Here is a 24,473-nt window from a genome sequence, read left to right on the forward strand (position 1 = left end):
ACTAAAACAGAAGGGGTAGTAAAAAGTAGTACGGTTAGCGATACAATTGCAGCAGGCCAGCTATAGAACGAGTAATTAACCGGAGATCGACGCCATGGGGACTGGACATGTATGTAAGCCCTGAAATTTGACCCTTGGTCCGAGGTGGATTGTGGCTGGCGGTGGATCGCGAACACGGAAGGACAAAAGCGGCCAAAGCAGCAAGATGGCGGTCCATGGATCGGTAGGCGCGTCCGACCACGCAGTTGGCTCTCGCGACGACCAATCATCGGTGCGGTATAACCGCGTCTGTGCGGTTATGCGACCACGCCAGCTGCCACACCGCAGCGAGTCGGCGCGGCCCAGCAATTGAAATGCGGCTCGCCGACCGCCGACAGTTTCCCGTCGACTCGTGCCAGCTACGGTCCTCTCCACGTGCTTTTTTCTCGTGCATCTCGCATCGTGTCTCTCTCTAGCCAACCCGCGTGTTGCAACACGCAGTTTGTCGGCATGGCAACGATCGGGTCTGATGTCACGCGTGTGGTGCTTCGTTCCGCGATTTGAACCTGAGGATTTCTGATCAGCCGAGCTGATCGACACGACCAATTCCACATTTAACGTTGCTGGATATTTGCATCGGATGGAAAACTATTTAGAAGAGACATATCGGACTCTGCTGTTTGGAGCTGGGTGAATGTGACTTCTGAAGGAAGCTGAAGAGTGGATTTCAAAAAAGTTTGCAAGTGTGAGATTCAATCGAAGTTGTTGGTGGACTGTGTTAAGCCGGCAACATCTATCTGAAAGAGAAATACGAGTTTGGACTATTTGGAGCTGGAAGAAGAATGTGACTTATGAAGGAAGTTGGAACTAGACTTCAGAATAATTCATAGTTGATTGTATGTTATATATACGTAAAAGATATAAGTTTGAACTAGTTGGAGCTGGAAGAAAAATGTGACTTCAGACAAGTTCTGAAAAGTTGGGAAGTTTGAGATTTGGTACGTGAAGTCAATAACCGTCTACCTGAGAAATACAGATCCAGATTATGTGCAGCTGTGAAGAAAATTGTGATTTTTAATTGAATCTACAGATTGAAGTTCAGAAAAATTCGAAATTGAATGAAAAGTAGATTGCGATCTCTGCATTGAAAGTACTATGATTAATAAGAAATTGTAACTCCAAGCTGTTTGAAACTGTGAGACTTCAGATTAAAAATGGAGATTAGCTAAAAAAGCGATGCTTGGTGGTTTGATGCTTTTCTTGGTGTTCGAAGAAATTTCAGACTGGGGTAGTTTGTTGTGAGTTATGTTACATTGAAGAAGCTACAATTGAGGGAACTTTGGGATTGTAGAGTATGGAAGTTCGGACTGTGCTCAAGAAATAAGTAGTTTGGAACATTGATTAATGTTGAAGTTTGAAACCTGGATAATTGATTTACTGTGGACTATACTGAATTAAAACGACTCTTTGAAGGAAATGTGATCTTGTGTTGGAGAAGAGAATTGTGACATTTAGATTAGAATTAAGTTTGCACAAGCTGCATTGAGTTGCAGTAAAGCTGCGTTTGAGGACTATGAAAGATATCTTACATTGGGAAGAAATGACTTCTAGGGATTTCTCTTAGACGTAACGTGATCTACTAAAATTAAAAACTGTTATCGTAAACTAAGTTTGAGCAATACTAGTATTATAAAAAATAGTTAAAGTAAATGGAACATATATTCTCGGTAAAAATCGTACATTGCTAAAACTAGTGTTTTTGTATCTTACCCTCACAGTTCGCAAGACTTCACATCAAACTACATAGTCATAAAATCACCCCAAATCAATCACCGTGGTTAAATAATAATTGCAAAGCATTGTACTTTCTAAAACAACAATTAAACTGAAGATTTAAAAAGAACAGGCTTTTTTTTGAAGACCGAAGGATCTTTGCGCAAAAATCTCTTACGAATCATGGTGAAGATTATACTTCATTGAAGATATCAATCATCGTTTAAGAATCGACAAAAATGGATTCTAACGTAGAGGAAACGGAACTTGATGTTGGATCAGCGAGCGACGAACTCGAGTCATCGATAGCGGAATCGAAATTGACACGTCGACCAACTCCAAAACCGTTTACCATCGAAAGTTTGATAGGAAATTGCGGTGCACAGAAAGGAAATTGTGATGCAACGTCTCAAGGAGAAAGAACGAATGAAAACGAAGAGGATTCCGATAGAGATAGAGAATATCTATATCAGAGACACTACCTGGCGACTGCGGCGGCAAGCGCTCTACCACCTGGTTGGTTTATGTTTAAAAATGCATGAAATGTTTTCTTACTTTCCATTTTGTACTCTCTTTCCATTCCTACTGTTTCTTTTCTCTGGTTCTTTCTGTTTCACGATTTTAATAACACTTGCGATTTTTTAAATTTTAAATTAAATTTAAGATTAACTTTTATATTTTTATAATTGAGTTTTGGTACATTTTTGTTAATTAAGGTATATTTTTATATTTGATACATTTTGGTATATTTTATGTTTAGTACATTTTTATATTTTGGTATATTTCCACGATCAAGTTTATTGTTAATTTTTACAACTTTGCAGTTGGATTTAAAATTCATTTTCATAACTTTTCATAACGAAATTTAATATTAATTGTATAATAAAGTGTGATCATAATTACAGTTTTATCCTGAAGTTTACAATTTTTACAATTAGTTTGCTACTAATTAAATTACTTTATATCTCCATTTGATAATTGCAAGTGAAATATGTCAGTGATAGTCATATTTCAACCCCTCGAAAAAATGAACAAAAGTCCAGCTTTGTCGAAATTTTATCTACAAATATAATAACAGAACTAACATGTAATTACAAAAAATTTAAAACAATCTATTGGCAATTGTACCTAAATAAACTCTAAATTATTTCAATTAAATTTAAAGGGATAATTTTACCCTTAGGACTCGAAGACTTTATTTTACCACCCAAAGTGTTTCCTCGGAGGAAATAAATACAAATAATACTTAATTCTAATAATTTTTATATGAACAAAATTACAACTAAAAATCAGCTGAAAAACATTACAATCCACTTATCAATTCCCACGATTTAAAAATCATAATTCGTGTCTCAATTCTATATCCGCAGACTGCAATATGTCGCATCAATCTCGTTAATGTCAAAAAGCGACTGACTGCACTTTTTCAATAGTTAATCTCAGTTACATATTTTACAATCGTCTTTTCGTTCTCGGATATTGCAGGTGCCGGATGTACCTTGCATAATTTAATTCCTACACGTCCTACTTTCGTCGCGGGATGAAATCTTCTTCTTAAAATAAGTCTCGTTCTAAACGTCATCCTAAAAGTTACATCATCTTACGATCATCCGAATTCGTGTTAATCTAATTGAAATATTATATATACTTAATTTGATCATTCATTCATTTACAATATCCAGTTTATATTATATGTACAGTCGTTTCGATTTAGCACCGGAAGATTATGAGAAACTTGAATGAAACTCTTGATCGAAATAGTAGTCGTTTCATTCACAGAAATAGAGGGATATTTGAATCGTAGACAGGAAGTGTTTCCCGATTTATTCGATAAAATATCGCTATAGTGATATTTCTAGCGCAGGATCAAAGGATAGTAAGATGAATTAAATATCGATTACCTTGGTTATTAATAGTCTTTTCATTTGTACTAACTTTTCATTTGTACTATCAAATATTTCATTTTTACTGTTAGTCAATTTTTTAAACTTTATGATGACTGTTGGACAAGATTTTTTAAACCGCCTACTGGTTGCTGTTACTAAACACTTATTATTTGTAAATTAATTTCAGTATATGTATTATATCGTTTACTCGCACATCTGCGCTTTCACGTAAATTTTAACACCTTGATACTGTTACCTAATCTTGATTTACCTAATTATTAATACAATTGCGGCATAAAGCATAACACATTGATTATCATGTACTGTTATCTAATCTTGAGATGTATAATTTTTATCGCCATCTCCTAACGTATTGAACAAATACTGTCAGCTAATCTTGATATCATTTAATTTTTAATACCCTCGTCATATTTTTAACAAGTCTATTTTTATCCATTCTATAACACAATCACTATTTACTAATTTGAAAATTAATCTCCGTTAAGTACGAAAGAAGATAAGCTTGCAAGGGTCATAGATTCCTCGAATATCAAAATGTTAAATGTTATTTTAACAAGTCACATTCCCAAATGCAATTATAATTAATTCCCACTGTCAAGTTAAAATTACGAGCGAACAACGTAAACCAATTTACGAAACATTAATTAACGCTCGATTCTCCAGGTTTTGGTATGCCACTCGGTTTATACGGTGCATGGCTACCAATGCGGATGTACGGTAGCGGCGGGACTTCCGGTGTTCCGATGTTACCAGCGCATACCTCTGCCAGTTATCCGTCGCACCAGGATCTCTACCAAAGTCGATTATCGCAGCATCTGGGTACGGGAACTAATCATCTTCAGGGTGCAGCTTATCCGGTTGCTTGTCAGCGTGCTACGAACCATCGTGGTTCAACCAGCTTCACGGATAGCGAAGATGATGGCAGCATCGATTCTCCAGCATCTCCTGCTCATGATCTCTCCAAGTCCAGACAAGGTGACATTCTTCTTCTTATCTTCTTTATTTCTTTCTGTTTTATTTGAACAAATTTTTATTTTAGTTTTCAAGAAAAATATTCTTGTGATTAGGTTGTAATTTGCTGGATTTTGTGAGTCAAACTTGGTGTACATTTTAGTTTTATTTTTTGAGTAAATTACTCTTGTAATTAGATAGTAATTTGCTGGATTTTGTGAATCAAACTTGGTGTACATTTTAGTTTTATTTTTTGAGTAAATTACTCTTGTGAATAGATAGTAATTTGCTGGATTTTGTGAATCAAACTTGGTGTACATTTTTCTTTTATTTTTTGAGTAAATTATTCTTGTGATTAGGTCTTTGTGAGTCAAACACTTGATGTATCTTAGTTGTATTTAAATACAACTTGCAACAGGAGACCTAATTTATAACTAACAGATACATGTATACACATTCTGAATAAATTCCTGATTAAATACATACATACATTTTTGATTAAATACGTACATACATACATGCATTTTTCATTGAATACATACATACATATATTTTTTATTAAATACACACGTACATACATTCTTAATTAAGTATATACATATATTCTTTAATAAATACACACGTACATACATTCTTAATTAAGTACATACATATATTCTTTAATAAATACATACATACATACATTTTTTATTAAATACCAACATACATGCATTTTTGATTAAATACATACATGTACACATTTTTTTTTTAATACATACGTACAGACATTCTTAATTAGGTACATACATATATACACTTTTTATTAAATACATACATAGACACATTTTTTACTAAATACATGCATATATGCATTTTTTATTAAATGCATACATACATTCTTAACTAGACACATAGATGCGAGTACTACCTTGTGCGGGCGCAGCATCCGCTGTTCCTATTTTAAATTCACAATGACACTACCTCACGAAAAAAAAGCTCATTAGAAAAATTTCTCCGTTCGTCCTATCGAGCATCGATTCACCGGAAAAGTATAATCGACGAATTATCAGGGAGATCGAAGAAATTTCCCGTGCGACGTTCCTGCGTTCGAGGAACAAGGGTTCTTCGTCGAATGGTCCGTTCGTCGAGCGTTTGAAATTCGGCCAGGAATCGACGTGTACCGTATCCACGCACGTAAACCGTGCGTGTGCTCACGGAATGTCACAGGTGTGCGTGGACGCGTGTGTGCGACCGTGCGAGATTCGACTTTGGGGCGACTCTAATTTATGCACGCTACTGTGTATCTCTCGGGTCCTTTGCCGGCTTCGTTCGTGGCTTCTGCGACCGTAGCGGAGGATACGCTCCTGGAATCTTTAAGTGTCCATTGCGATTTTTTTCGATTCGCGTACCTTGGATAGCACAGCTGTAGATTGCTCCTTTATTTTCTTTTCTTACCCTTATGGGGAAAGCGTGAAAAAGGTTTGAATTTAGTCATCTCTTTGAAGGCGATAAAAATTCGCTTCGAATTTTCAACTCGAAGTGGTGAGGCTTTTTGGTAAGGTTTTTCAAGTGGTGAGGCTTTTATGATATCACATGTTGTTTCAGCTATATTAGGTGAACTACTATGATGGTTGAATTAACTGTGATAGTTGAACTAGATCACGTGGTTTATGTTCATTATGTAAGGTATAATCACATTTTTTAATTATTTCGTGATGAAAAGATACCCTAATATAGGTATTGAACGTAAAAATCTTGCATAATGAAGTATTTATGCTACCAAATATTTGTTTGGTAATTAATGTAGTTGGGTGTAGTTAGGTTATGTAGTCAGGTTATGTGGTTAGGTTATGTAGTCAGATCATGTAGTTAGGTTATGTAGCCAGGTTATGTAGTTGGGTTATGTAGTTAGGTTATGTAGTCAGGTTATGTAGTCAAATTATGTAGTTAGGTTATGTAGTCAGGTTATGTAGTTAGGTTATGTAGTCAGGTTATGTGGTTAGGTTATGTAGTCAGATCATGTAGTTAGGTTATGTAGTCAGGTTATGTAGTCAGGTTATGAAGTTAGGTTATGTAGTCAGGTTATGTAGTTATGTTATGTAGTCAGGTTATGTAGTTATGTTATGTAGTCAGGTTATGTGGTTAGGTTATGTAGTCAGATCATGTAGTTAAGTTATGTAGTCAGGTTATGTAGTTAGGTTATGTAGTTAGGTTATGTAGTCAGGTTATATAGTTAGGTTATATAGTCAGGTTATGTAATTAGGTTATGTAGTCAGGTTATATAGTCAGGTTGTGTAGTTAGGTTATGTAGTTAGGTTATGCAGTCAGGTTATGTAGTTAAGTTATGTAGTTAGGTTATGTAGTTAGGTTATGTAAAGTCATGTAGTTCAAGTAAACCAAATAAATTTAACATACTCAATTTGATATATCATTTTATATTGATTATCTGAAACACAAATAATTATCTTCTGCAAGTACTCTCAATCATATTCTCCCACCATGTTATAACGAAATGATATTGCAAGTATGAGAAAGTTTTCCAAAAGTTCCGCGTTTGGAACCGATGAGATAAAACAGAGAACATGACGAGGCTTGTAAATTTTGTATTATCTGTCGCTGAAAATTATAATTATAATTGCTCGCAACAATATTCAACTTAATGAACGCTGATCACGAATCTACCAAGTCACGCGATACGCTGCTTGCTTACTAATCATTTTTCGTTCTCATTTCGTACAATTTATTGTTCCTCTCTTCTTCGAAAGTATACCACACAGTAATTGACGATTGGTTCGTACTAATAATGTTGTTCATCAAACGTGATTATAGAGTCAAGTTTATTCTTGTGCGAATATTTATTTCTTGTGCTTTTGAAAAATTTATGAATACTACTATTAAAATACAGAGTTAAAATACACATTTTGCATTAAAAAAACATTTTAATATACAAAATATACAATTTAATATACAATTTAATATACAAAACACAGTGAGGATGATTTCACATTATTTTGCATATTCAGTATATTTACATATCAACAGTAAAGTTACTTAATATTTTTGCCTGGTTTTTTTTTTGTTAATATTGATGTATAAGTTTATTGGCACATTCTGTATATTTCGTTACATTCAATATTTTGTGCAGATTTTGAATCATTGCATTTTCAAGTCTACTCTTATGCGACGCACCTAGTGCGTCCTACAGTACAGTAGGTGATCATATTATTGGAGCCACCTAATTAAAGATTTTCTTTTGAAACAATTTCTGCTAAACAACAGTGTACGTTGAACTTCCACAACAACACCACCAACATTACATTTTCTATGAAATATGATAATAATGATGTTTGCAAAATATTAGGAAATATAGACATCATCACGATACAACACCCATACATGTAGATCTAAATAAAATATACTCTAATCTAAATAAATATAAAAATATAGATCTAATCCAAACTGTATATTAGAGCAGAATGAAAATAATCTACAGAGAATTGTCTCGTGAGAACAGAATGATTTCCATGTTTCACCCCTCGTTCCGACCCCAGATGACGAGCCTGGTTATTGACCCCTAATTGTGTTGTGTAATATAAATAGAGGCAATGATAGTTATGATGGAAATATCGAGAATGGTAGGAGGTGGTCTATCGAAGATGGAAAGTCGAAACTCGCCGATCACGTATTTCCGAAGGCGGCGGGGGCGAACGGACGATCGACGAAGTCGCGCGCATTTATTCGTAGCCGATCACTTTTTATTGATGTACCGCCGACCGAGGCGATTTCGTATGCGCAACGAAATGGCTTCGAGGAATCTGTCATCGGTCATTTATGACGCACCATGCCGAACCGGTGTGCCGATCGTTACGACGAATCACACCGATCGAGACCCCTGCCCTCTCTATTCTTGGCCCACGATTGTCAAAACGTTCCATCCAAATCTGATCCTAGTAGCTTATGCTTCGGAAGTTCTTCAGTGTTTTATGTTCATAATTAGGTGAACGTGATGGACTCATTGCAAGACAACCATCCCTGTTGTTGCATAGGAAATAATAAAAATACAAGAACTCTGAAATATCTTACATGAAACATATTCTTGATCTGCAATCTGATCTTGAGATCTGAAATTTTAGAAAAAATATTGAGCACAATTTTAAGAGTTTCCTTGATTTAAGAAGACAATTGCCTTGTTATTAAAATTATGAACAATTGATTCTTTGAGTGAAGCTAGCTTTGATCTTTCTGAAATAAAAATTCTACAATAATCCTATTTTACTGTAGTAAACAGTATAGGGCTTACAGAGAAATATAGTAACCTTTTAATTAATAAAGGTAACCTGAAATATTTTCCTCCAGTTTGTATTAGATTAGAAAGTCTTTTGAGCCGAATACAGAAACATTTTTCATTTATCTTGAGTTGCGAGTTTTTAATGGGTAAAACCACCCCCTTAAGAATTAACAGTCAATGAAAAAGATAAATAAATCATTTTAAATACGACTAATAAATGAACACGTTTATTTGTAACCCATGATCTTAAGAATTAACAAGTTTGAGAAATTAACAAGATTAAAAATCTACTAACTAACAATTTCGTTCATGAATCAAATAAAATACCGTTTGACATTTTAATTAATGTATGTCCTCGATTATAGTTACTCATAAAATTGACCACTCCCAATCTTCAAACCATTATTATTAATTATGTTGTTATTATTATAACATGATTTTTGCGAATTTATTATAAAGAAACTCTTAAAATATTCATTATGAATTTTCGTTCTAAATAGCGGTACCTGATCTTGAATAAAAGAAATACTTGTTTGAAGCTATAAAAATTTGATATGAAGTATTGAACACATAATGATTTATTTAATAATAGTTTGTAATAAATTCATGAAGATCACCTTTATTTTCAGAATTCTAAATTTGATTCCATTAGTTAAGTAAATGTATTGATTTCATAATAATCCATTGAGGAAATTGCCGTGTGAATCTTAAAACGAACTCTATCCCGCTAATGAAATTCTAATCGTGATTCTTCGTTTACGGAAAAGTGAATTCATGAATGAATCACGTTAAATTGATGGTTTTACTTGATAGAAGCTCGCAGATAATGTTTCAGATGTCAGACAAACAGCATAGTAATTAACTCTGGAAGACTGTCATGAATGAAATTTCATGGAATGAAATTTTCCTTTTAATATGGCTGATGAATGCATTAACTGATCGAAATTTTCGTGTTCTTTATCTGTTGCATTTTTGAGCTTCTATTTTTTACAATTTCTAACTTTTCTGTTCTTAAACTTACAAATTTCTAACTTTTCTGTTCTTAAACTTACAAATTTCTAATTTTTCTGTTCTTAAATTTTCAAATTTTTAACTTTTAGGTTTCTTCAATAAGTTTAAATATCTAAATTGATAAATCTACGAATTTGCAAAGTTTCTACGTTTTCAAATTTTCAAAATTTCCTATGATTTTAGATATCAAATTTCTACGTTTCTGCTTAGGTTTCCAAATTTCGAATTTCTAAACTTTTAACGTTTAGCATTCCGAAAACCCTAATTTTCGAATTTTCGAATTTCCCAAACACTCAATTTCTCAATTTGTCAATTTGTCAATTTCCCAATTTCCCAATTTCCCAATATCCTAATTTCCCAAATTTCGAAATTCCAAAATTTCCAATTTCTCAAATTCCCAAATTCCCAATTTCCAGAAATTTACAAATTCTCCAATTCCCAAATCCTCAAATCCCTATATCCCCAAATTTCCAAATCCCCAAATCCCCAAATCCCCAAATCCCCAAATCCCCAAATCCCCAAATCCCCAAATCCCCAAATCCCCAAATCCCCAAGTCCCTAAATCTCCAAATCTCCAACCCTTCAAATCTTCAAATCTCCAAACCCTTCAAATCTTCAAATCTCCAAACCCACAAATTTCCAAATTCCCAAATTCTTAAGTTCCTAAATTCCCAAAACCCCAAATCCCCAAATCCCCAAATCTCCAAATTTTCACACTCCAAATCCCCAAATCCCCAAATCCCTAAATCTCCAAATTCTTAAAACCCCAAAACCCCAACCTTCCTAATCTCAATCGCACAACTCCACCACGCTATTATTACAATCCCTTAATTCAATTTTTTTCCACCAATATGAAATTACCCATTAACGAATTTAAGAATGAAGAGTTTCCTTTCATTAAGACCCGGCAGCCACAGCTGATGAATTAGTTAATGACGCTAATCAAATGTTAAACGGGTCGAATCTTACGAATATAAATAAAATTGAACATGACGAATCGATCGCGGGTTAAATGAAATTATTCAGTGAAAAGGTTTTCGCGGAGCACTCAATGAGAACTTCGTCACAGACGTCGTTCCAATTGTCGTCCAGAGAATTTATAGCACCTCGAAGAACTCCGTGCACATTGGCGTGTTTAAAGGAAACCACGTAATGATACGTTGACGGTGATTGATGTATGATTTAAATACAACGTCACGTTTGATAAAGATCGAAAATCAATTGAAAACCTGCCATCTCTTATATGGAGTTCAATTGACAAATGTATTATGCTTCTTTCCACCTACTTTCTTCTTTTTGACGATTTAAAGTATTTTTATAAATAATTGTTTGGTATTCTAATGTTGCATACGTCGCCATATTGTATAGGATCTTCTTTGAGGTTAAGTAGAAAGATCGTTTTCTGTGTGTGAAACGTTATACAGTTTTTATTTATTTTTATTTATATGAAGTTGGCATTTAATAATACAGTACTGTTTAATAATAGGAAAACCAAAATCGTTATCGATATTAATATATACATGAGTACTGATACCTATTCCAATATTAATGTCAGAATGTTTGAAAATTGATAATGCAAATATTTGTATTAATACAAGTATCAATTTCAATAGTAATACTAGTGTTTTGTAATATATTAGTACTAATACTAGTAATATACTAGTACTACTAAATAATAGTATTAAATACTAGTACTAGTACTAAATCATACTAATACTAAAAATACAAATAATACTAGTACTAATACTAAGTACTAGTACTAATATCGATACTAATATTAAGTACCAGTACTAGTATCAATACTAATACTAAATGCTAGTACTAATACAAAATACAACATCAGTACTTAATACTAGTACCAATATCAATCTCAATATTAGTACCAATTCCAATATCAATATGAATAATATTAAATACTAGGACTAATACAAAGTACCAGCATCAGCACTCAGTACCAGTACCAACCTCAATCTCAATACTAGTACCAATATCAATATCAATGCCAATACCAATTCTAATATCAGCATCAATACGAATACTAATATAACACCAATACCAATGTCAATACCAATATTTAGTACTATTACCACCTCCAATAATATTTCGAAAAAGATCGTCGATAAGGGTTAATACCCTCCCGACGATAAACTATAAAAGATAATTCGATTCCGTATTTTTTTCGCAATTTCAGCAGATTTTTTCTCATTCATTGCCCATCGAACCCTGTGGCGATCGACACGACAAGGGAGGATCTCTTCGAGTTGTTATACCTAAAGAGATCCGAAATTCTGTAAAAAAAAACTGTCCCCTCGCAACAACATGACCAGAAGCGGACCCTTCTTAATCGATACGGTTAATAGACTACTAAAAAATACCCTTGCAATAAATAAAATGCATTAATTCATTTAACAAATTTTTGGTGGTAAGATAGTACAACTGACAGCGTCATTAATTTCACCACTTTAACAGTTTATGGACTACTAAAAAAATACCCTTGCTTTAACAAATAAGTTGTTCTAATTCATTTACCCAATTTTTTATGGTAAGATAATACAACTGACAGCGTTATTAATTTTACCACTTTAACAGTTTGCGGACCACTAAAAAATACCCTTGCAACAAATAAATTGCACTAATTCATGTACCAAATTTTTGATACCAATATTAAAAATAACATCGTCATTAATTTCACCACTTTAACGATTAATAAACTACTAAAGAGAATATCCTTGCTTTAACAAATAAGTTACTCTAATTCATTTACCAAATTTTTGATATGCACATTGAAACTGACATCTTCATCTAATTTGATCACTTCATCTGTAAATATTTAGTTACAGTTCAACGGTTAACTGTTTTCCCAAAATGAAAAGATCATAAATAAAAAGATTCGAAACAGTTTTCGGGGGTGACTTTTCTTGGCTTATATTGATTTACTGCCGGTTTAAGAGTTCATCTAATTTCTATCGAAGACCGACTTAATCGGATTCTTAAAATTAGATCACCGATAGTTGACTGATGAATAACTGATCCGCATTAAATATGTCGTCCTACATAAAATTGGTTATAGTTCGGTGACAACATTATCGATAACAGGTGAAATGAGATTTCCTGACGAATTATTGATTCAATTTTTAACGAGTGGCCTACATACAGAAATATTTTCCATTTTGAGTTATTTTAGCGGTGTATAGCTCTTGTGTCTTAAAATCTTGATGTTCTACTCGTGTTTCCCTCTAAACGTATGAAATAGTAATTCATTAAATAATTTTATAAGAATAAATATTTATCTCACAAACCATAAGAAGAAAATTTCTTTTACAAAGAAAAAATATGAACAAATGAGTGAATCAATATATGAAAAGAAAACGAAAATATTTATACTTTCATTCACGTGGCAATTTTTTAATTTTTATTTTAACATTTTTTTCAAGTTTTCTCGATTAAATTTTGTCCAGAAGATTTCAACTTACAATATAAATTTTAATAATAAATTATAAAATTTTGTTGAATAGATTGAAAATTCTTTTATTTGGACTTTTTGTCTGTCATTAAAATTCATACGACTTTTAGTTGAGCCGATATAAAGTAGAAGAAATTTCTCATACAGGACGGTTAACTATGACAAACTATTTCCACGTAGGGTCGTAAAAAGACCAACTTGCCAAGGAAGTGCATCTGTTTCTATTTTTCAAGACGTCCGTCGGACAGGGATATATCATGAAGATGTATAGTTTCGCCTGCATCGCGGTCGTTCCGACGGTTGCAGAAACCGTATCGAACCTCGATTTGGCAAATGGCCAACATCTTACTGAACAGTAGCCTGGAAATTGTATCGACAATCCCGCATATTTTTGTAATAATTGTGAAAACAATGCATTTCAAGGTTTAGGCATTTGGAGAGGTATTTTTGAGATTTAGAGATTTGGAGAATTCAGAATTATGGAACGTTGAAAAAGAGTGTAGGTATTTGGGGATTTAGGTGTATGGAAATATTGGTAGATGGAGATTAGAGGTTAGGGGTTTAAATAGATAGGTATTTGGGGATTCAGGTATTTGGCAATCTTGGTATTTGGGAAGTTAGGTATTTGGAGATATTGGTATACAGGAATATGCGAATTTGGGGGTTTAGAGATTTGGAGAGCTAGGTATTTAATGTCTTAGGTATTTACCAATCCTGCTATTTAAAGATTTAGCTATTCGACAATGTAGGTATTTGATGATTTATATAACCGTAGACCTAGGTTCAGATTTGAAGATCTAGGAATTCAGGAACATAGAAATTTAAGAATCTAGGTATTTGGAGATCTATTGATTTTAGGTTTCAAGAATTTGGAGATCTAGAAATTACGAAAGACAACATAAATTTAGGAAATAAGAAATGAAATACTTGTCATAACATACTTGTGTATAACAACCACTTGTCCATTTAAAAATGACCAAATACGTATCCTCATCCAAAAGAAGCCTACATCATACCCGAGTACTCGACACCCTTTTAAACAGCGATATCAAACAATTTCGATGACTACCTTAAATAACAGAGCAGAATAGAGATGTAACGATTCACGGAATCGATCAGTTGGTTTTCTTGCAGAAAGTGTAAAGACTAAGAGGGGACAACGCCCGAACGTTTGTCCGTGGGATTCTCGTGGAACGTCGCGAAGTCCATTTCGCTCGCGGAAACGTTATGGACGATTTGATCGAAACTCCCTGAATTAATAAACACACGAGTGCATCAAACTCCCTCGTGGTAACTTCGTCGTGGAATTCTAACGTGCCTTCGCTACACTCGAACAGCCGGGAGGAATACAGAGCTTCTGTAATTTCCGGGAAGTTAGATGCGATTGTTAAGAGGGAGTTACGTTTACGGTGAATCGTTTTATTTATCGTGATATTACCGCAAGGTGAACTATCACCTTGCTGTTTCAACGGTATCGATACTGTTGATCATTTTACAATTACCCGGACTCTACAGTAATCTAGGTTCTGAAGAAGGAAATTTTCGATTAAAATTGCTCTATGCTGCTTTCGATTGATCGTCCAGCTTCGTTTTCTATATTTGGCCTCTTCGCGTCATGTTCTTTTTGCAATATTCATTTATTGCTTCTTTAACATTTAACTGTCGAAGGAATGAAAATAACTTCACTGCCTTCGATGTCCTAAATTTCAGCTTTTTGAGGTTATGTTATAGAAATATGTATCGATTTTTGCTGGGACAGTACTATTTTATGTTTCACTCTTTATTCATTATTTTTGTTTTATTTATGGACACTGCTAGTTTTGGTGTCAACGCATGAATAATTAATTCTTGCTGTGAGATCATGGGTGGAAGATGTACTATAATTGCAATTATTCGTTATTAATTCTGCATGATATAATGATGTACAATTATGTAGAAATACTATATAAATAATATTAAAATAATACACAAATAATGTACACATATTATATGCATAATAAATAACATGCAAATAATGCACAAATAATATATAAATAATATACAGACAATATACAAATAATGTACAAATACTATATACATAATAAATAACATGCAAATAATGCACAAATAATAATAATATTATGCAGATAAAATTTGACAATGACATTAATAATGTCTTTAATACGATAAAGTATCAGAAATACTTTCTCAACATCACGAAAGAAGAGAAAATAAAAGAAATTTTCGGAAAACTACGTAAATACCGCAACGTGTAAATAAACCACTCATTCTCGAAACAGCAGGGTACGTTCCAAAGGGGTTGAGTTCTTTTTATATCTCTGTCAAGCAGTATAATCAATATTTTCTTTCATAAACAATGCCAGCAACTGACGTGATCTTACAGTGCTGAATTATCAATAATATTCAGTCGCAGTTACATTCTGTTACCGTATTCCTTGTAGAAAGTTTTCATTTCCCTGTAACTGGACGCCATTTCGTTGAAATTCCTGTAATATTTCATCCGGCCGGTAGTTAAAATATACAACAAACGACGAAGTTGGAGTATGGTGTAAGTAAACGTACGATGAATAGGTAGATCGTAAATAAGGAAAAGAAAAGCACGGAACACCTGGAAAATTGTAGATCGTGAAGTTTCGAACTTAAAGCATACGTTTTATGATTGAGTCATTCCACTTGGCATATTAAATGGTTTCATTCTTTAACTGTAATCGTTAATTGATTTTTGTAGCATGTAAGTTTTTAAGAAGACCACAGACATCACTCGAATATAAATCTGAATGCTTTCGTAATTTAGCTGATATTGTATTTAAAAAAGTAATGATACTTTTATTATTTACTCTTCTAATTATACAGAACGGTAGTTGTGCCAGTAAATCTCAATAAATCTCGGGTATACTTGACTTAGTTTTCCTCTTTAATTTCAAGACTTCCACTCTCGTATTCCCTTTGATAGTTTCTTTCTGAATAGAGTCGACAGGTGTTCTGAAACTCTCGCGTTACCAACATTAACGTAACAAAATCCATAAAGAAACGTTTACCAAACACGTGAGATGCTTCGAGTAAAAATTTTTTGAATGAATTAACGTATTGATAAGATTTTTCAAGATAGCAATTTTTTGGAGGAACCAATTTTTTTGAGAAAAATTTCAAACTGGATTATGAATAAAGAAATAATTTTTATCTAACGAAGATATTCATTTTTCTGTGAATATTTAATTTCTTAAAAAGAGGTTAATTTTATTGAAAAATGGAAAACTTTCCACAAAGGAAAATTGGATATTAAAAACTAGGGTATTGTAATTATAGTTTTGTAATTATTGTAATTATTGTAATTATATATTATAAATATAATTAACCTAGTGAATCTTCAATTGACAACCCTACATGCTGAACAATACAATTTTTGTATTTTTATACAATTCTATATGAAAAAGATTAAAAATTTGATTTCTGAAACTTTCAAATATACATCTGGTGAACTATTCTGATTGAAATTAACACAAATACAAATATTAATAATTCTATAAAAAATTATAGGTACGCAAATGACACGACAGTCAACCTGTTAAATTTAACAAACTTTGCATGCAAGTGTATATTGTAATTCTATTCTGAAGATCTCATTTCAATTCATCCACTTTGCATATTTCACGAAATCTGAATAACGTATTTCCTCATACATGCCACAGAGTTTACATATTTTCTCTATAAATTTTCATGATATAATTCTACACGCTTCCACAATAAATAAAAACTTGACAATTCTTCGAAGTCGACGTTCGATTGAAGGTATGAATTACCTAAAGAATTATCTGAAAATAATTCGTATCGACCAGACTAAACCCAACAGTCTAAAAATTCCGCAAAATCGAATTCTTCACGTGCATTTTTGGCCAATGATCATAGCAGTCGAGGCCCTTATAAAATCAATCAATCAATTAATCACGTGCATTTCTTTTTAGGTTCCGAAAATGGCCGCGCCTCCGCGGACAGCGAGGACGAGGGTGGAGGACTGAGCGCGGTAGGGGACGGTCACGACCCCACGGACACCATGTCCAGCAACGCATCCAGCAACGTGAGTCCCGGAGGATCTCTCGAGAACGGTCAAGGCACGTCCACAAGTGGATCGAACAACAAAGCTCGACGCAGACGGACCGCCTTCACCTCAGAGCAATTATTAGAACTCGAACGCGAATTCCACGCAAAAAAGTATCTCAGTTTGACCGAAAGATCGCACATCGCGCACGCGTTGAAGCTATCGGAGGTCCAGGTGAAAATCTGGTTCCAAAACCGGAGGGCCAAATGGAAGAGGGTGAAGGCAGGTTTGAGCGGAGGAGGTGTCGGTACCGGTGCAACCAGCATGGCGGCAGCTGGTGCTTCCAGCAGACACAACGGAACTGCCGGACAACATTCCGGAAGTGGAACCAGAATCGTGGTCCCTATTCCAGTGCACGTCAGTCGACTCGCCGTGAGATCTCATCATCACCATCTGGAGAAGTGTGCCAGGCCACCGAGAGTCAGGCCAAATAGCGAGAGTCCGGCGTCCAGCACGTCATCCTCGGTTCTGGGCGATGCTCTGGGACTGGTCAACTCGTCGATCAACCTAAGTGGACAGGTGCAAAGCCCTCTGAACAGCGGGGTCGGAATTGGAGTCGGAGTTGGCCTAAGGGCCTTTACCGTGCCCTCTCATCGAGGTGGACTCAGCTCTTCCGGCAGGTAGTGAACGGTATATGGTGAACCGTGGACTCGAACTTGAAGGATCATGATGATTCGTGATTCTTTGAACGGTTTCGGAGACTAGTGTGGGTAGACATGGTGTATCTTTGATTAGGGTGAGGGAAGCGATCATGTTGGGTGAAGATTGGTAGGTGATTCGAGCAATTAGTGTTTTGTTACTCGAGTGCTCTTGCGAATGTTTAAATATTTGTGAAGTGATATTGCGGGTTCGGAAACAAAATTGGAGCACAAGTTTAAATTACAGATATATGAAAATTGCAGCTAGCGTTTAAATTGTAGATAAGTGAAAATTGGAGCAAAGGTTCACAGTTAAATGGAAATTGGAGCAGTAAATTGCAGTTAAATAAAATTTGGGGCAAATATTCAAATTGGGTTTACATAAAAATTGGATGAAGATCCAAATTCATGTTAAACCATTTCGCATTTTGATTCGTGTACAAGGTTGGCATTCGTGTACAATCGAGTTAGGCAAACTTAAAATCGGAATTCAATTTTAATTCTGTCTTGTAACATTGATATATAGGTCGCATTTGTCGAACTTGAATGACATGTCCAATACAATTAAATTTCAAGTCTGACGACACAAATGTAAGGCCACAATCTAACTAAATGTTCGATCAGAAAAATTTAGTTATGGAAAGATAAAATTATTTCAATCAAACCATGTGTAGTTGCATGGACAATTATATGAAAAACAGACTTCTGTTGAAGCTTGTCATCCAACATAAAACTTGTCGTCCAATAGTATCATAAGCTGCAAATGATCATAATGCAAGGAAACCCAAACTAGTTTTTAAATCATAAAATTAATTACTGAGACTGATTCTTAAAGATGGGATAACTCAGATAGAGCCTGAAACTATAAAGCAAATATTTAAACATTCAGATATGACCTTAAGTGATTAATTGTCCCTTAAGTCCAAGGTCTTAAAAGATGTAATTGTAACTAATGATCGGATCACCCACCAACCCCTCTCTACTCATTCCGATCAAGTAATTCCGGAATCGCCTGATTTTCTATCGCAATCGAGATCAATCGATGTAAATAAGCGTCTCGATCGTAGGTAGAACTCTGTAAATAGCTTTCGCATACAGCGTACCTAGACAGTTTCGTTCGTCATAGGTCGTGTACTTGTAGATAATTTGCCTGCGTTAAGCGAGACTCCGCTCTATCCAACGAGTGCTATGTTACGGCGATATATTCTATCGATCGAGCGTGCGATTATTGCAGCTGCATCAAAGCAGCGATGAAGCGGAAGACCGGCTGAAGTGTATATCGAGAGGGCAATAAAACGTGCGAGTATCATGTGGAATACAGTGAGTGTATCTGAATTACACACCATGCCATATAGACTCCTAGCCCTATTTCCCGCGACTTCGATATTACAAAGCAGAAAACGTTCGCAATTCCCGGAGTTGAGAGTTATGGATCAAACGACTCGAGGCTCTCAGCTTCATTATTCATCCGCGGGTTAAGGCGAATTAAACGCGTTCTCTATGTCCTATGCTTGTCGACGTCTATTTCAGGTCGTCACTCTGCCAGGAGTGTGCTTTAATTCCCAGCGGTTCGAAGGTAAGTGATCCGACTTTGAGGTTACGTTGATTTATTGGACGATTGAGTTGATACCTATTCTTTTCTGGAATGTTGACATTATTAAATACTAGAACGGGCTCGGACAGAAGAGGGTGGATTGCACTTATTGGGGTGCGTTAATAGAAAGATAGTAGAAGAGGCATATTTAAATTTTCAAGTTTTCGAGAGCTAACTAAACAAAACTCTGAAATTTCTACATTTCCGATTTTCTCCGAATTTCTACATTACCACTTATGATTTCTACAAATCATTGAATTTCTAAATTTCTAAGATCTGTTTCTGAATTAAGATCATAAATTTCGATCCCCTAATTCTGTATTCACCCAATTTCTAAATTTTTGAATATCTAAATTCCTGAAACCCTAAATCTCCAAATCTCTACAATACACAATTGCTAAATCTGTAAACCCTTAAACGTATTAACTCCTAAATCACTGAATCTCTAAATCACCGAATCCCTAAACCTTCAAACACCTAAATTACAGAATCCCTAAATCCTCAAACACCTAAATTACAGAATCCCTAAATCTCCAAATTTCCCAATTTCCCAATATCCTAATTTCCCAAATTTCCCAATTTCCCAATGTCCTAATTTCCCAAATTTCTAAATTCCAAAATTCCTAATTTCCAGAAATTTACAAATTCTCCAATCCCCAAATCCCTAAATCCCTAAATCCCCAAATACCCAAATCCTCAAATCTCCAAATCCCCAAATCTCCAAATCCCCAACCCTTCAAACACCTAAATTACAGAATCCCTAAATCTCCAAATCTCCAAATTTCCCAATTTCCCAATGTCCTAATTTCCCAAATTTCGAAATTCCAAAATTCCCAATTTCCAGAAATTTACAAATTCTCCAATCCCCAAATCCCTAAATCCCTAAATCCCCAACAAATCCCCAAATCCCCAAATCTCCAAATCCCCAACCTTTCAAACACCTAAATTACAGAATCTCAAAATCTCAAAATTTCCAACTCTCCAAATTCCCAAATTCTCCAACCACCAATTCCCCAAAAACTCGACGTTCACATATCAAAATTAAAACCTATTCTTCAAAATGCTAAAAAAATATTGATAAAAAAGTGCAACCTGCTAATCGATTTTCAAGTTGTTTTGACAATTACGAGCGAGTGACTTCGAAGGGTAGCTTTTGTCAATCAGGGTTTGGACTCCCGCGATCATGGTCTCCCATGGGATCACCTTGACGCGGAAAATTGCACTCTGCACACCACGGGCGTGGCTGGACGCGCGTATTTTCGCAGGCTGCGGCGCGTGCTGGCCCCGTCTTTCAAGGGGACCCATAGAAAAAGCAGACCCCGTGTTCACCTCCCTTGAACGCCTCCGTAGGCGTGACCCCATATGCCACTTTCGACTATGCAACCTAACCGCCTCGTAGATATGCATTTGTGCATTTTGTACAGTCGGCTAATTTGTCTGCTGAATGCAACAAAACCTAGAATTTTTGGGATTTCTTGAAAAGAATCTTATTGAGGGTTTGACAGATGCTCTGGGTAGACGCTCTTTTATTGGTCCTTTTATTGGTGAATGGTAACGTGACTTTGTATATTGTTTTTGGATGTTATTGAAAGTTTATGTTTATGTTGAATGAATGCAGGTTTACAGGAGTAGTTTATGTTGAGGAGAAATTCAGGTAAGATGAGGGTGTTTAGAAAATCAAAGAAAATTTAATTATTTTTTTGTTACTCTATTTAGTATATTAAATAATAAGTTTATTGAAAGTATATTATGATTATGTAATTATAAGTTTGAGATAATTAAGGATTTGATTGAGATAGAATCAGATTTGTGGAACAAGTCAATTTTCAAAATTCTTACAGTAACAATTTAAAGGTTTCAGTATGAATATTGGAATACTGTATAATACTAGTTACAATATAGTGTCACATTATTCAGTATTACTCTAATAATAACCTACTGAAATTATTTACAGTAATTGCAGTGTTTACTGTACTGCATAATTTATGCAATAATTTAATACAACAGAATCTTGTGAAAACTATTTCCTTAATTATCATTAAATTTCAATTCAAATACAACATAGCTTTCCTTAGAGCAAGGAAATAATTTTTATTTGACGTCTACCTGTATGAATAAATCTTTGTATTGATTCACTTTCACCTACTTAAAGAGTGCGTTTGGAATTTAATTTTGAAATTAATTTGCGGTAACATTACTACTTTGCCAAATTAAAGCATCCCTTAGTTCTCAAATCGATTAACTTCAACGTTCATTTTGTCACAAGCTAACGAGACACAATTTACACGACGCCTAATCGATCAAAATTTACGACTACACGAATATCAATACGTTGATGCATCTCACGCGCATTAAAGCAGGAAGTGGATCGGGTAGAATCATACAGTGACTTCGACCCGGGGCGTTGCAACAGGGGAAGGAAATTATGGGGGCACAATAGAACGGGGTTCACAAAGTGCACGAGGCATTTAGTTTGGTGTATCATCGGTGTAATTTTCTGTACCCGTATTTGCATGATGACAATTTCAATTTCAATATTTAAGCGACTATTATCTAGCGATGAAAGGAAGCTTCATACACAAGTAAACTGTAACATTGATTTGCAAAATTAAGTTACAAAAATGGTATGTTGGAAAATAATTAAAATTTAGTTGCATGTAAGACAACCATTTATTTTTACTTCAGAATAATTATGGCAAAGGGGTTTTAGGTTATAAGACTAACTAAATGTTTGACGTACAACCATTTAATGGGGTTGCAAATAAAAACAACAATTCGAAGATGTGTTACTGATATTTTATGACAAAATATTTTAAATTATGATGAGAGTCATTTTAAACAAAAACGACTAACAATTCTTACAAAATAAATTATGAAATTGTGCATATATCTTAATTTTCGAATATTCCAAGTTCTAACAATTAAATTTAACAAATTTCTAAATACCAAATTCTCTCAGAGAATTTCCAAAAATATCAATGTATTGAATAAGCAAATAAAATGCCTATTTAACCTATTTCAAAGTAGGTGAATAATTCTTCATCATGACACTATGGTGAATAATTCTTGAAAAAAAATAATGCTTGATCAACATACCCTCTTTAATTCCTAACAATTTCATTGACAAACTATGAATAAACTATATCGAGTTGAATCTCTAACAAGTCTGAAGATTCGTGCAAAGCTGAAACGTGATCGAGGAACTAACGAACGAAGAAGCCAGAGAGACGCGAGGGGTTGCAAAAGCGAAGAGGGTAGGTATAGTTATATACAGTGGGCACAATGGCAACGGCAGAGTGCATTACGGTTAATACACGAAGGACCGCGGTCGTTTAGCCGAGGATCTCGGCAGTTACCGCTTCGCAAAGGATAAATCATCTCGTGATTTCAACCACGCCTACCGGAGGACAGAAGCGGCTCCCCCAGAGCGTAACGTACGGCCTAGACGGTACTGTTGTCGCTCGATGAAAACCCCGGAGCCGTTCTGAAAGCGGAAAACTAATAATCCTGGCCGCGGATATCCGTTCTGGAACAGTCACTGGCACAGAACCGGAATTGTATATTGATAGCCCAATCGCGAATCGTTCTCGATGGAGACCGCAGTTATTGCGACACGTTTATCCAGTAATTTCGACTTCTTCGATCAGGAACGATACCAATGCGATTTTGGAATAATGATTTATGGTTTCTGTTTGTATTAGGAAGCTTCTGGCAAATTAGCTTCACTGCGAGAATATGATAATCTCTGAATGGAAGAACGAGAATAATGCTACTATTCTGAGTAACATTAACATTCTGAGTAATACGCTAGAAATGAACGTTTTAGGTCTAAAAGAAGGTGATTCAATTTTGATATATTATTTGTTATGAACAATAGAGTAATACAAGTTTTTTGTAAAAATTTGCAAAGATATTTGACTGCATTTTTTTCCATCCCTTTGAGGATGAAGCAAATTTTTAATTACATGTTATATTATGTTATTATTGTGAAAATTTTACATTAGTCTTGTGTTTTGTAATTATTATAAATTTTCTTAATAAATGCTAACTATGGTCGAACATCCACTAGGTTATTTTATTAAATGTCGCGCTGTGACAGAGAGTTGCAATACATATTTGCACCATTAGTTCTGAGATGTCCTACAGAAATGATCGAACAAATTATGTATACATTGTAATCGTGTATCATGCATACAACACCAGTGAGACATAAAATTTGAAATATCATTGCTATTCATGCATAGAAGATAAAAAGATTTAGAAAAGCATCCATTAACGTTACCGATAATAACAGTATAAATTTATAACTCTGTAAGAATTATTTATTAATGAACAGAGTGGGTATAAAATAAAAATAGATTGTACATAAAACTTGCAGTTAAAACTTCAAATCGACTTTGCTCATATGTCATGTGTCATGACATATTCAACCAGCTATAATTTAAAGTTGAAATAAATAATTTTGTAATTCGTGAATCTCAAGGAACTGAAATAACTTTTCATATTATATAATGTATTAATATGAGGATTAAAAATTACAGGGTATGTTATTCACTTTTTGTGTTCATTGAATGATAAGGGATGAAAGCTTATTCGAAAGGATAATTGGAGATTCTCACAGCCACGTGTAAGAGCAACTATAAACGGTGGACTAACGCAGTCTATTTCCCACAGTCGGTACTGCGTTCGAGAGCCGGGAGATTTTCCCATTTTCCCCAAAAGGCCGTGAAATTGGGCAGACAAATCGCAGCTCGAGAGACCGAGACGAATTTCACCAGACCGTGCCCTCTGCTA

The 24,473-nt window shown here is 34.6% G+C and overlaps 1 protein-coding gene across 1 annotated transcript; it reads left to right on the forward strand.

Annotated features, from left to right (window-relative positions):
• The first annotated feature begins 348 nt into the window (after nt 1–348).
• Nucleotides 349–19,401, forward strand: unpg (homeobox protein unplugged). Its single transcript, XM_003706318.3, has 3 exons — nt 349–2,268; nt 4,323–4,634; nt 17,314–19,401. The coding sequence occupies exons 1-3, from the start codon at nt 1,992–1,994 to the stop codon at nt 18,069–18,071; spliced, it is 1,347 nt and encodes a 448-aa protein (XP_003706366.1). The 5' UTR covers nt 349–1,991; the 3' UTR covers nt 18,072–19,401.
• The last annotated feature ends 5,072 nt before the right edge of the window (nt 19,402–24,473 follow it).

The sequence above is a fragment of the Megachile rotundata genome, chromosome 9 (assembly GCF_050947335.1).
Source record: "Megachile rotundata isolate GNS110a chromosome 9, iyMegRotu1, whole genome shotgun sequence".
Lineage (NCBI taxonomy): Eukaryota > Metazoa > Arthropoda > Insecta > Hymenoptera > Megachilidae > Megachile > Megachile rotundata.

Bases quoted from the DNA above. Each gene is read 5' to 3' on its own strand.
- unpg (XM_003706318.3), top strand. From the start codon at position 1,992: ATGGATTCTAACGTAGAGGAAACGGAACTTGATGTTGGATCAGCGAGC. The intron at 2,269-4,322 runs GTTGGTTTATGT...TCGATTCTCCAG, and splicing joins GGCAAGCGCTCTACCACCTG to GTTTTGGTATGCCACTCGGT. The intron at 4,635-17,313 runs GTGACATTCTTC...ATTTCTTTTTAG, and splicing joins TCTCTCCAAGTCCAGACAAG to GTTCCGAAAATGGCCGCGCC.